Source organism: Etheostoma cragini, chromosome 17 (genome assembly GCF_013103735.1).
Source record: "Etheostoma cragini isolate CJK2018 chromosome 17, CSU_Ecrag_1.0, whole genome shotgun sequence".
Lineage (NCBI taxonomy): Eukaryota > Metazoa > Chordata > Actinopteri > Perciformes > Percidae > Etheostoma > Etheostoma cragini.
The window spans coordinates 9,868,416-9,881,736 of NC_048423.1; the positions used below are offsets into that span (position 1 = coordinate 9,868,416).

Consider the following 13,321-nt stretch of genomic DNA (forward strand, 5'->3'; position numbering starts at 1 on the left):
TAACTGCTTAATGTCAAGCAACTTAATATAATACCCCTTTATAACAGTATTTGCACAGTAATGATGGTGATGCTGGTAATTTTAATACTTCAATTTAAAAAGTATGTCTTACCATAACCTCTCTTAGCTTATCTTGTATCTTGTCTTAACATGTACATATCTTTACAGCAATTCAAAGTAAGTTAATAGATGTCTCAGCAGAAATGTACAATAACATTGCAGTTACCCACCCTAAAAAAGAAAAAGTAGCAATCTGTAGAAACCAAATCTTATATTTTAAAATAATTTCAACATTTTGTATTGACATGAAAAAGGGTTTATTGAGCAAAGTGTCTAGTTGAGACAAAGCAAGACAGATAGGTGTCAGACTGTGGGCTTATGGAGGACTGAGAGTGTCCAGGTTTGTGTCCCAGTTGGATTTAACACCACAAGATGTAAAAGGACTTGGTCCGACACGCCGGCCCAAGAGATGAACTACTCTCCTTTATAAAAGCCAGAGTTACTAAAAGCAAGGCTTGAGAAGAAAGAGGTTTCAGTTTGTCATGTCTTAATCACAGTAGAAGTCCATGTTCTGAAAAAAAAAGGCAAAACAAAATAAATAGCATGAAATTAATGTTGGCAGGCACATATTACTCCAGAAAATGAATAGAGAATGAAACATCTCAGATATTGTCCTATAATAAAAGAGACAAATATGCTCACAGCTGTGGGAATCCTTGTTGTGTCTTCTGTAAACTTCTGTGTCTCGTCCACCATAGTTGCAGGGAAGTATCCGATGATGCCCATCTGGTCCACATACCGCTCACTGTAAACCTGCCGGTGAAAATCAAATGGCCTTTCAACATGCCCCACATGGAACCTCCTTTACTAAACTTAAAGTCATTTAAATGCGTGTTCATTTCAGCTACACTGAAATTGAATATTTAAACAAATGTCTTTCTTGACATTTTGCTCTTGCCTAAAAGGCCAGAAAGTTCTTCGGCGCTGCTGCACATCCTGCCTTGCATTTCATTTGTAATTGATTGTAAGCAGCACTGCCAATAAATAACATGTAACAAACATATTCACATACGCTTCCAGACCAGAATACCCCAGCGCCCTCCTCTGGTACGAGTTTAGAATACACATAGACCATCTGACCCTTCTTGATGTTGATGAATCTGCAGTCAGGAGCTGTGAAGTCGTCCAAGGCTGTGGCCATGGAGAGAACATCTAATAAAGCACAGAAAACATAAAAGGAAGGGAAATATAGATGGAAGAAAACTACTTCTTTTTTAAGTTATCAAGTAGATGCATTTTATCACATCATTTAATATAATTTAATATCAAACATTTTTCAGGATACACACTGCGTCAGGCTTCTCTTTAACGATCAGACTTACATGAGCATTCTGCATCTCCACAAATCTTGTTGTCTGCTAGTTTATCCATAAGGACGGCCCTCGCAGTCTGGTGCAGAAGTCCCACACAGAGCAGAATCAACAGTGGAAAGCTCATGCTGACCCAAAGAGCAGAACCAAGAGAGTGTTGTGTGTGAGTACGGATATGAATGTGGGCATTTGCAGGAACCTAAGGCTGTAAAAATTCCATAACAGTTATTTTAGCCAGGATTGAATGGGCTGAGCTCCTACATCAGAGGTTGCCTGACCAATCAGTGTAGACCTTCAGAAATGCCACACTATGGAAGTATTCATGTCCCACGTGAGAGTTTGTTTACTTGTCTTTTCTCCAAGTTCAGTCTCTTAGCAGTAGCAAGCAGTCACAGTTAATATTAACAGTTTGTCCTGTAAAAAAAATCAAGTATGGAAATAAAGCATGGAAAAAACATGTTCTTTCAACAGGTCTTTGTAGAAGTGCCATATTTTTGGACAGACTAAAATGTCCTATGTGATAATGTGTCCTATGTCCTATGTTTCGAGCTTGGTATCATTTTTTTGTAAGCAACCTGTAAAAGTCTTTGCAAACAAGTTATCTTTCCTTTTTTGTCTGATGCAAAGCTCTGCAAGACGGTGTTCATCTGAAGTGCATACGCTGTTAGAACCTAGGTAGTTATGCGGGCGGGGTTTAAACCTACATGCTAAGTGAAAGTCAGAAAACAAATAGAACCGCTCACTCGCGCTCTCCTCTTGTACAAATCAGGCACACCCCTTGACATTTAGGACTGTGACGTAGACACTGAACTCAAATCGACGTCGGACGATGCTGTTATTGTTCGGTTCGAAGAGTTTGGGGTGGTCGGTGCTTTGTTTTTTATTTTAGGGGCTTCTTTAAGCTACCACTAGCAGGGTAATTCCACTCAAATAACATCACCTGCTTGCCTGGGCTGAGGTTTACTTTAATAATAAAGCATAATTCTATCCAGTTAGTGGTAAGCTAACAAGTTATTTCCCCAAAGTAGCTGATGGATGCGCGGGTATCGGAGTTTTTTGGCTCAGGAAATGGACACGGCTCTGGATCTCAAGGTGTTGCGTCCAATGTAAAGTCGGGCAATGGCTACGGGGTAGCTCCCAAAAAGGCTTGTGTAAAGAACAACAAGAAACCCAAAGCTCGATTCGCTCGAAACTTCAAACCAAGCAATAACACCCCATATCTACCTCCAGAGGTAAGGCTGAAATTACGCGCACAACTAACGTCACCGCTAGCGTAGTCAAGCTAAAATGATTTGCGACCCATAACATAGTCTGCTAAAAAAACAATGTGAACTGAAATGGGAGTTTATGTGCATGTTTAACATTTATAATTTATTAGTGAAATTGCATTCCCCGTCGTCGAGTTAACTAACGTTATGCCCTGACTTGTCAAAGAACCGGTGTTATGTGGAAGACCGTTCCCCTGTCTATATGTGCTTCCAGTGACACGTAGCTAGCTAGCTAGCTAGCTTAGTTAGTAACCTAGCTAAAGGAACAAGTTACTAACATTAGCATCTTACAATATGCCATTCACAGTTGGAAGCCAAATGTGTATTTTTTAAAAGCCACTTGCTATAAAGTTATTGGACTATTAAGTTACTTTGCTTGCTAGGAGAGGAGGAACAGCTGTGTTTGTAAATATCTAACTGGGGGGCGGGTGTGTACTCGGTCGACCTTTATCTAGCTAACTGTGTTACTATTACCGTCCCTGACATTCAATCAGCCCAGGACTGTTACTACATAGTAACGAAATATTACCGTGATCACTTGTTTATAACGTTATTCGCATAACGTTAAACTTAAAGTCAAATTTACGTGAACGATGTTTTCTTCGAAACGTGAAAGAATTGCGTTGACCTCAAGCTACCTGAAGTTCAACCTAACATATAACGTTAGCACAAAATTAAACATGTTAGGTTCAGGATCATAATAAGTCGTAATATAGATTTTTTTTTTTACTTTTGGATTAATAAAGAGATAAGCAGCAGTATTCTTATAGCACTATGGTCAGAAACGTAATGTTTACCGGACAAGTCTCAACATGTTCCGTGGCTCAGTTGTTTCAGCTGATCTCCATCATGTAACGTTAACCAACTCCACTGTCCTGCAGTGACCATAAGTATTAGTATATTTTGGGATACTTATCCTACTTGAAGGGATATTGACTAGTTAGCCTCTTAATGTATTTTGACATTTACACATGCATGTGCTTTGTCTAATAACGCGTTAAGTAGCTGTGTATTAAGGCTAGCTAAGCAGCTATCCGTTTGTATAGCTCTCGGTGGCAACCTATTCACAGAAGTGCACCGACTGTTCATTCAGGCAGATTGCTTTTCTTTGTGTCCTTAAAAAAAAATCAATAGCCTTTTGTCTCACTTTTCTAAAGTCTGACAGCTGTTGTTCCTGTTCTGTATATGTCTGTCTCTCTTTGTTTGTCTACCAATCTCTTAGGCTGAAGAGGGAAATATAGAGTACAAGGTAAGCAAATAAGCTGTCATGCAATAAGTGTTCAGAAGACATTATGGCGTCCTTTAAAGTGAGTTACTTGCTATAAGGCAAGAATGTTGAGTTTATAACTGTAGGTCAATCATAATTAGAATAAGCTGTCAGTAATATGTGGGTGAAATGTCAGGATAAATTTTGTCTTGAATGATCTACCATGGAAAACAAATACCACACTGGATTAGCAAGAACATTTTTAGTATCTGGAGTCTGGACAGTTGCCTCCTGTGCTTCATCAACACTTTATTTCAGATTTGTATAGCCCCAGCCATACTGTAATTGTTTGTCATGCTAGTTAGCTAAACTAGACCTAATTAACCACAGACCAAACACATTCAACTGTCAACAATCCCGGTTTAAATTTGGCACTGATTTCCATAGTCTTTCCCTTGTCTAGCTAAAGCTGGTGAACCCCACGCAATACCGCTTTGAGCACCTGGCTACACAAATGAAATGGCGACTGCAGGAGGGCAGAGGTGAAGCTGTTTATCAAATAGGTGTTGAGGATAACGGCATGCTGGTGGGACTAGCAGAGGAAGATATGAGGACATCACTAAAGACGCTACACATGCTGGCAGAGAAGTAAGTCAAGATATCAAATTGTCACTGTTTGACATCAAGTTATACAGTAACCCCAACCAAATAAACTGGAAATTAAAATGTACTATTAAAAACAAAGCCATTGTCCATGATAGGCAAACACAATGGCAGTGTTTCTTTTTCTAACAGAGTTGGAGCCGACATTGCTGTTCTCAGAGAAAGAGATGTGGACTACGACTCTGATGTGCCTCGTAAGATTGCTGAAGTTCTCATTCGCAAAGTGCCAGATGACCAGCAGGTTAGTATGGCTACTGTGAAGGCATGTTGTTTTTAGGTTGTTGATTTGTTTGTTTTGTTTTCATCGTCGCTTTTTCTTTGTGTTTGTCCTGCAGTTCTTGGACCTACGAGTAGCTGTACTGGGTAACGTGGACTCGGGCAAGTCTACTCTGTTGGGTGTTTTGACACAGGGTGAGCTTGACAATGGACGGGGAAGAGCGAGGCTCAATCTCTTCAGACATCTACATGAGATCCAGACTGGACGCACTTCAAGCATCAGCTTTGAGATCCTTGGCTTCAATAGTAAAGGAGAGGTGAGAAAAGATCCAACGCCAGAGAATAAATATGTTCCGTAGTTATGTACTGCATACAAAGAGCAGCACCGGTTAAATACATTATGTAATACGTTATGGTAGATCACACAAGACAATAGGGTTATGGTAACTCTGATAAAAAGAGGAACAATTACAATGTAATACTAATGTCATGCATGTATACTTTTACAAGTAATGTTAGTGACTTATGCATAGCCTGACCTATACGTTCATATAAATAACTTAGAAATGGGTCGGTATGTAACTAACGGTAACTAATACCTTTACACAGATATGATTGCTTTTTTTCCTAGGTTGTGAATTACAGCGAGTCTCGTACAGCAGAGGAAATTTGTGAGAGTGCCTCTAAAATGATCACATTCATTGATCTGGCGGGTCACCACAAGTACCTGAAGACCACCATCTTTGGCCTCACCAGCTACTGTCCAGATTTCGCTATGCTGGTCGTCAGCGCAAATACTGGCATTGGTGAGTGTTAATTGGTTAGATTTCGAATGACTGTTTACATTTTTGAGCCTCATCATTCGTCAGTTAAAATGTACTGTTGTGTGTCTGTATGCACTTTATCTTGTCACTTTACTATTCAGATAAGACAAGCTTAAAGTGGATCCGTCACAGAAACACAGGCTGGTAATTGACACTTGCAGGGTCAGTCTGACAGAGAGCCTATGTTTGTGTACACCTGTAGTGGACTTGGCCAGCTGTGACTTTGCAAACATGTGACAACTGAGCTTATGTAATAGACCATCATTCCTACTACAGCCGCATTACCCACCTACTCATCTCTGCCACTACTTAAATATCAGAGAGTCCTTTTACCCACTGGGGTTAGCTGTGTGCTCCGGCTTCATAGCATTAAGTTAGATATGTCATCTTTAGACCCCTCACTTTTTTTTCACATAGGTGGTTAGACTAGCGTCAAATTAAATCCCACAATGCCTCGCAAAGCGATTCGATCACGTCCTTTATAAAATGATTGTGGATTTATTTTGTATTTCGCCACCTTTAGTGGGTATCTATTATCACTTTGGCAATGCATTTGAACAACTTATTTTATTGATATAGTCTGTATTCGGGTATCATATTCTTTCACCATCCCAGACCTTTTATGATAACAGCAAGTGACACTAAGTGCAGGAAGCTTGTACGATACCGAGGACTGGGGAGGACATACTTTAAAACCTAAGAAGCTGAAACTGGTAGGACAGGCTAGGCAGTTTTGGGCTTTGCTTGTGAAGACATATTGTTTGTTTACACAATTGTTTGTTTCATCAGATTAAGTTTGTAAGATTCTGAGAAGAAAAAAAAATAACTGTCAGAAGTGGGATTCGAACCCACGCCTCCAGGGGAGACTGCGACCTGAACGCAGCGCCTTAGACCGCTCGGCCATCCTGACACATGCTGTTAACTGATATCTCTGCGATATGACTGGGTGTAGGAGGTGCCATTACTTGCACAGCAAGTGGGCCCTGATTAGAACACTGTGAAAGCTTATGGGCGCCTGTAAAGAATCTTTGAGTGTTTTTTAAGCAATAGCTATAAATAACGTGATTATTGAAACAAAAGGGATGTTGCCTACCTGCAATAGTAGAATAACACACAGTAGGCGGTCCTGGCGTTGTGTGGATGTCTGTTTTAAAATAGGCCAGACTTTGGGAAATTGGGTCAAGAATGAAGACTGCTTACTTTGGTAAGCAAAGAAAGGGGACACCGAGTCTGCAACTCAAGGGTAACAGTGTTATTTATGAAACGGGGTAATGGATCTGTGTAACGCATAGTCTTATGTTGTATCTGTGACAGGCCAAAAGCCAAAGGGTGGGTAATCGTCTTCGTTCTGTGATGCTTTACCAAATAGCTTGGCACCTGCATGAGGTCTGATGGACTTTTTCCTATGCACCTTTATCTTGGATGCACTGGGAAAATTACCACTAGCAAAACAACCCACTGCTCAGCTGATGAGAGCATTTTGATTCTTAGTAGCCTTGAACTTATTTGTGATGTAGGCCAACTTGAGACCGATATCTGAACCGAGACAGAATCTACTATACACACACATACATACCAGTTTCACTTCATCTCACATGTCAGCTTTGCTGACAAAGAAACACGATTCACCTTTATCATTTATGGTTTAATACTTCTGCGCTGATATCCCGTCTACTTCCTCCGATGGCATAGCAATCCTATGTCATGGTAAATATTGCCTGCTCTTATCAGTTTGTGTACATGCTCACTTGACCATCAGACCGACATAAAGTGACAGCAGATAAGCAGTGTTATTGAATGGCCCAACAGTCCTTTATCTTGATCTTGGATCCCCATTAGCTGCTAACAATGTAGCAGCTAGTCTTCCAAGGGTCCACATAATTTCCCCTGACCCTAACCCATTTACATAAGACACTTGATCCTTCCTGATAATTTAATGGTAATGATTCCTTTAAGAACAAAATGCACAATACCTAAAATTAACTTTGTGTTTGTGCACTTGTGTGTTTGCACATTTAATGATGTGAAGTGTTGCAGAGCAAGCTGCACCTCAACGAGTAGATTTGACATTGGGAAACCCTCCGACTAGACCCTCTTCCTCTCCTTTGTCTATTGCAGCTGGAACGACACGGGAGCATCTTGGACTTGCCATGGCCCTGAAGGTGCCCATCTTCATCGTCATCAGTAAGGTGGACCTCTGTACTCGGGCCACAGTGGAGCGCACTGTGCGGCAGCTGGAGCGTGTCCTGAAGCAGCCGGGCTGTAACAAGGTGCCCATGGTTGTTAGCAATACAGACGATGCTGTCACAGCAGCACAGCAGTTCGCCCAATCACCCAAGTATGAAACTACATATACTATAAAATTGAATGTTTCCATGAACAGTTTAATGTTTTGTAGTGATGTGTGGGCTGCTTCTATAAGTTCAAACTTTAAAGAAAATATAACGTAGGGACTAGCCAGTGATGTTCGTGTGTCCTGACCACATGCTTTTGCTCTCCCTGGCAGCATCACACCCATCTTCACCGTGTCCAGTGTGTCTGGTGAGAGTCTAGACTTGCTCAAGGTCTTCTTCAACACCATCCCTCCTCTCAGCAACAGCAAGGAGCAGGAGGAGCTTATGCAACAGCTAACTGAGTTTCAGGTATGTCTGAGATTAAGTTTATGAATGTATGCAAGTGATAAGCTGGCGTACAAACAATAATTTAGATGCAGTGTAAATACATACATATTGCGTATTTATGATTTTGACGTGATTGACATGATTGACATCTGTGTGCATCATTACAGGTGGATGAGATTTACACAGTGCCAGAGGTGGGGACTGTTGTGGGAGGGACTCTGTACAGGTCATTGTGTGGAATACTTACTTCATGTTCATATATTCAACTTGCATTTCATTTTGTTTAGTTTGGACTCTCTCTGACCGACTGTTTTCTTTGAATGTGCAGTGGTATTTGCCGTGAGGGGGATCATCTTGTAGTAGGGCCGACAGACTCAGGCCAATTCCACAAGTTGACCATTGGGAGCATCCAAAGAAACCGCTCAGCATGCAGGGTACTCAAGGCCGGTCAGGCTGCCACACTCGCCCTGGGCAACTTCGACCGCTCACTACTACGCAAGGTCAGACACTTAATGTTTTTTGCCAAATTTATCCGAACTCATTTTTTTTGCCCCTACACAGTTTGCCTGCATCAGTATTTAGAGAGTGTGTTTTCCTTGCATTTTCATGTAAATAAATGTCTCATTACTTACTTACTTTAGTGAGTACTTTATCACTGATTCAAAGGGGGGGGGGGTTAAAATAATACGTTTTATCCTGTTAGACACTGAGTTCTAAACTATGTGTGTACAATGTCCATGTTTTTTGCCACTTACAGGGCATGGTGATGGTGAGTCCGGAGATGGATCCTACCATCTGCTGGATGTTTGAGGCTGAAATTGTGCTGCTCTTTCATGCCAAGACCTTTCACAAGGGCTTCCAGGTTACTGTGCACATTGGCAATGTGAGACAGACCGCCACTGTGGAAGCTGTATATGGCAAGGTTAGTTCATCCACCGAGCTGCAACTGTTCCTGTCTAAAAGTTGTCCTCTACTTCTAAAACCTTGGCTTGTTATATCCCAATGTGTTACATCAAGCGGATTATGTCTGATATTTGGTTTATTCTGAGCGCTGTCTCTCTTTTCTTTCTATGCTTATGACTCATCCCCATACCACAGGAGGAGCTGAGGACAGGGGAGAAAGCAGTGGTTGTCTTCAAGTTCATCAAGCACCCAGAATACCTAAAGGTGGGAGCTAAAGTTCTCTTCAGAGAAGGCGTGACTAAAGGGATCGGTCACGTCACCAAATTGCAGCCCATTGCCCAGTACCAGCCATCCCAAAGTGAGGATGACGAAGCCTAAGTTTTTCAGAGGAAACAACAGAAAAAACCGTCCCAGCCAAAAACAAGGTGCTTTATATAAACATCCTCCTATTTTCTCCAAAGCCCACTCTATCTTGTTAATTATCCCTCTTTTTTTATCACCCTTTTCCAAAGCCTTTGTTTCTCCATCCTTCTAATTTTTCTCCCTCATATTTTTAAATAGCTCCTGAGTTATATTAGTCTGCTTTCTGGTGTTGAGGTTAAAAGAGTGTTGCTTTTCACGGCACTGTTAAGAGAAAACCCCACAGTCACTTAGCAACATCCACCATAGTGATATTGATTGTAAAGAACAACACAATATTGCAAATAACAACCAGGAAATGACTTACACACGCCTACATTGAAGTGGTGCTTCCACGGTACACACCTAGATGCACTCTTAAAACACTTACACACTGAAAATAAATGCCAGTGGGAATATGCCTTGGGCAGATAATTGTTTACAAACAGTTGCAAGTTTGAGATGCTCGGACATTAAGGCGTAACGCGTCATTGACGTCATCAGCCAACAGCAGCTTGTCTGTGTGACCAGCATAGTGCCTGACTAATAAGGGCAAGCCTCACGCTATTCAAATACTTCTAAATAATACCCTTTTCTTAGTAACCCGTAATTAATTATGTAAGATAAGAGTAAAAGCATTAAAGGACAATTCCGGTTGATTTCAACACTTAGCTCTGTTCTTTGGTTAGGCAGCACCGATTGTTTTTGTTTTTCTTGCTACTGACAGCACTCCACATTTACAAACAACAGAGCTACGTGTTGAAATCCACTGGAATTCTCCTTTTAAGATGCTTTTGTGGTTTTCCGACACAGCTTGTCAGTTGTATATAAGCTAAACCACCTTTATTTCAAGCTATAATATTGCTGACAATAGCACTTAATGAAGTTAAGTTTAAGAAGAGTTAGAACTTGACCGGCATGTCAGCATGCCAATATAACTCACATTGGCATCACCTTGTAGGGGCTTTTGTTGCTGTCACATACGTCTGTGAGAATTATGTTTTTTACTCACAAATGATGCCTCTCAATAGTGCAGTGAGACGGTCATGATCTTGCTGCCTATCTTTCAAGTGCTTTAGTTACTCAGGTCCGTCTAGATATATCCGATTAGACAGCATTCCACTATTCCACTGTGTTTGTTGTTGACCTGGGGTTCTCCCAGAGATGTTTGGTTATAGATTATCTAGTTTGTAAAGCTTCCCACTGATGCAGCTTTATTTTAAAGCAATGTTTTAGGTACTTGATGCCGTCTCTTCACTGAAGTTATTGATGTCACTTACTTTTTTTGCAACACAGTGCCTGATGGAACTACTGTTTGAGTAGTCTACCATTACACCCCAAAGTTTTACAATAAAACAAAAAATAAGTTGGTGCTACTCCTTAAAACAGCTTTTGATATTTAGAAGGCAACTTTTGAAAATGAATGTTAATTGCTACTGTGTTTAAGGCTGCTGTTGGCCTTATCCTTTATAGTCTCATGTTGACGTGGCTTATACACAGATTAGTTTTCAATCGAAAGAGGACAACTGAAATGCGTCCTTTTTTAATGCACCCATGTTGTCATGCACACCTTGTGTGCATTCAGAGAGGAAAACTAACGCATTTCAACCAAAATATTTTATAGCCTTCATAAAGAGTATCAGGTGTTGGTTTGTTTTAATGCAGGTATTTTATATATTTCTAGTAGCTCCAGATTTTACAATGTATTCAAACGTGTTTTTCACTGTTTTCGCAGTCTTCTTAATGACACATTCACATTTTCACTTTTATGAAATCACGTTTAAGACCTTTTCCTTTAATTAAAAGTATATTTGGATCATTATTTGGGTGAAATGCAATATTTATGTACAGATCAAATTTGTGTTTCATGATGAATAAAAGTTTTATTGTCTCTTTATCAGGTGATAAATGGTGTTGTCTTTTAACTAAAACACAAAATTGATCCATGTCTGTGTTTTTTGTTCTACTGTTCCTACTGATCTGTTCCCCAGCTGATGCAATAATAAAGTCCTTATTCAGCTCATATGTAGAACAATAGGCTCAACATGGTGAACAAGTGCAAACAAAACAGTACAACTCTGCTCTAATGGTGCAATTGCTCTCATCTACTGGCAATTATGCATTTAAATCAGTATTTGAAATATATACTCACTTTCTGTATCTTTAAGCCCACAAAAAAACTTTATATCCACACTAAATAATAATAATAATAATTTCTGATCAATATTCAACCGATTACAAGTATCTGCTTCACATCAGAACACAACATCATACACCGTACATGACAACAAAATGTTAAAAGTATCTTTAATATATGCTGTTTACAAAATTGTTTCCTTGATTAAAAGGCATATGTGTAATGAAGTGCATAAAAAGACCCTTTCTTTAATTTGTAAACATTCTTTTAAAGTAAATCACAATAACATTTATTGTTGAAGACACGTCATAGTGTAGCCTGTTACAAAATGGCTTTCCATTCTTTAAGCAAATACAGTGGATTTTTTGCACGTTTGTGATATTTATGCTTTAGAACTCTGTATATTATTTAAAAAGGCAGCGCTACAGCCCTTCTTAGCTCTTCTTGAAAAAAGAATCCAGAGTCCCCATACTCCCACCTTGGGAGCGATGCCTTTTCGGTTGTGGCCCTGTCTGGCCTTTGTTTTTAGCCTTGCCACGTGAAGAATGGGGTCTGCGAGGAGTTAGAGAGACATTGGAAGAAGAAGAAGAAGAAGAAATGGTAGAGGAGGAGGAGATGGGTGCTGAACCTGTTGATGAAGAGAGTGACTTCTGGAGGTCCAGGGCAAAGTGATAGTCATTGTGTTCAGGCATTTCCCAGACCAACACCTCCTCGCCACAGCGATCACAGTTTAACAGGTCTTCTCTGGCTACACTGGAAGGATGACGGATGACCTCTGGAACAATGTCCAGTTCATCCCTTAACTCTTTACATGGTGACTGCTGAGAAGAGCTTTGTTTTGTCTGTAGCCCTGACAGAGCAGCAACAGTGTCTTCTTCATTGTCCAGTCCGGGCAAATGTCCCATTTCAGGCTTGTTTAAAGCCAAGGATAAGGACTGTGTGCTTCTTTCACGACTCTTCCTGTGGAAGAAAGAGGAAAGGCCAGAAGGATGGCTGGCTGAAGCATTTTTATAGTGAGAAAAGGAAGAAACAGGGCAATTGATATCTGCCTCCAACTGATTATCAGTAGCAGAGGTTTTGTGAGGTGAGGAAGATGAGATAATTCCTGTGGAGCCTATGTTGTCGTCCTCCTCATGTACATCTGTTAAAACCCGTCTTGGTTTCTCTGCTGCCTTTTGAAAGAAGGACTGGATGGTGCCAGGTTGTTTGCACGTAGAGTCACTTTTTAGTTCAAATGGTGGCTGGATGGAGGACTGAGTGGGGGAGAAAAGACTCTGGGTTGCAGTGACATCACTGGAGAGAAAGCCAGCAATACCCCCTGCTGATGGAGAATCAGTGAACTTGCTAGCTGAGAGGTGTAGCAGAGTGAGGGGTGGAGTCCTGGGGACATAAAGCAAGACGGAGAAGAACCAGTCACACAGCATTCCTTCAACCAGGGACTTTAATTACTTCGTAGTGTTCTCATATTCTAATTACCATGCTGCCTGGTGGTTTCCTGCTGTGTTTAGACTCTTGATAATGGCAAAGCTGTCACTGGACAGTTTGGTCGCTTCGTAGCGCACTAAAGCACAACAGCGAGAGAAGCCGCTCGGCCTCTTATCCCCAAGCTGACGTACACCAACCGTCAACGATTTAGCCACTCGACCATTCTGTAAGTTAGTGAGAAATTACAGGCACTGGTGAGAAAACCAGTTCTATTTTTTTTTTTTTTTA

The 13,321-nt window shown here is 40.7% G+C and overlaps 3 protein-coding genes and 1 non-coding gene across 4 annotated transcripts in view; 1 reads left to right on the plus strand and 3 right to left on the minus strand.

Moving 5' to 3' along the window:
- Positions 1–305: 305 nt before the first annotated feature.
- Positions 306–1,645, minus strand: LOC117960895 (otoraplin-like). The gene is made up of 4 exons (XM_034899179.1): positions 1,383–1,645; positions 1,073–1,212; positions 703–813; positions 306–571 (listed from the first exon to the last, which is right to left on the minus strand). Exons 1-4 carry the CDS (start codon positions 1,495–1,497, stop codon positions 548–550), a joined length of 390 nt encoding a protein of 129 aa, XP_034755070.1. The 5' UTR covers positions 1,498–1,645; the 3' UTR covers positions 306–547.
- Positions 1,646–2,175: 530 nt separating this feature from the next.
- gtpbp2a (GTP binding protein 2a) lies at positions 2,176–9,460 on the plus strand. The gene is made up of 12 exons (XM_034899172.1): positions 2,176–2,602; positions 3,861–3,887; positions 4,309–4,493; positions 4,641–4,749; positions 4,844–5,041; positions 5,356–5,530; positions 7,667–7,886; positions 8,055–8,190; positions 8,337–8,395; positions 8,498–8,669; positions 8,927–9,091; positions 9,268–9,460. The coding sequence occupies exons 1-12, from the start codon at positions 2,402–2,404 to the stop codon at positions 9,448–9,450; spliced, it is 1,830 nt and encodes a 609-aa protein (XP_034755063.1). The 5' UTR covers positions 2,176–2,401; the 3' UTR covers positions 9,451–9,460.
- On the minus strand, positions 6,376–6,458 carry trnal-cag. The gene has a single exon. It is a non-coding gene; the product is annotated as a tRNA-Leu (tRNA).
- A 1,790-nt stretch (positions 9,461–11,250) lies between the features above and the next one.
- The window catches only part of polh (polymerase (DNA directed), eta), a 5,355-nt gene continuing 3,284 nt past the window's right edge, over positions 11,251–13,321 (minus strand). The window contains exons 9-10 of the mRNA XM_034899171.1: positions 13,085–13,257; positions 11,251–12,988 (exon numbers count right to left, since the gene is read on the minus strand). Coding sequence (XP_034755062.1) covers positions 12,043–12,988; positions 13,085–13,257 — 1,119 coding nt within the window. The 3' untranslated portion in view covers positions 11,251–12,042. The remainder of the gene's footprint in view (positions 12,989–13,084; positions 13,258–13,321) is intronic.

What these genes read in the sequence shown, in the direction of transcription:
- LOC117960895 (XM_034899179.1), bottom strand. Translation starts at nt 1,497, where the DNA reads ATGAGCTTTCCACTGTTGATTCTGCTCTGTGTGGGACTTCTGCACCAG. An exon ending in TGGAGATGCAGAATGCTCAT is followed by an intron (nt 1,213 to 1,382) that starts GTAAGTCTGATC and finishes GTGCTTTATTAG; the next exon opens with ATGTTCTCTCCATGGCCACA. An exon ending in CAACAAGGATTCCCACAGCT is followed by an intron (nt 572 to 702) that starts GTGAGCATATTT and finishes TTTTTTTTTCAG; the next exon opens with AACATGGACTTCTACTGTGA.
- gtpbp2a (XM_034899172.1), top strand. Translation starts at nt 2,402, where the DNA reads ATGGATGCGCGGGTATCGGAGTTTTTTGGCTCAGGAAATGGACACGGC. An exon ending in CTACACATGCTGGCAGAGAA is followed by an intron (nt 4,494 to 4,640) that starts GTAAGTCAAGAT and finishes TTTTTCTAACAG; the next exon opens with AGTTGGAGCCGACATTGCTG. An exon ending in AAGTGCCAGATGACCAGCAG is followed by an intron (nt 4,750 to 4,843) that starts GTTAGTATGGCT and finishes TTTGTCCTGCAG; the next exon opens with TTCTTGGACCTACGAGTAGC.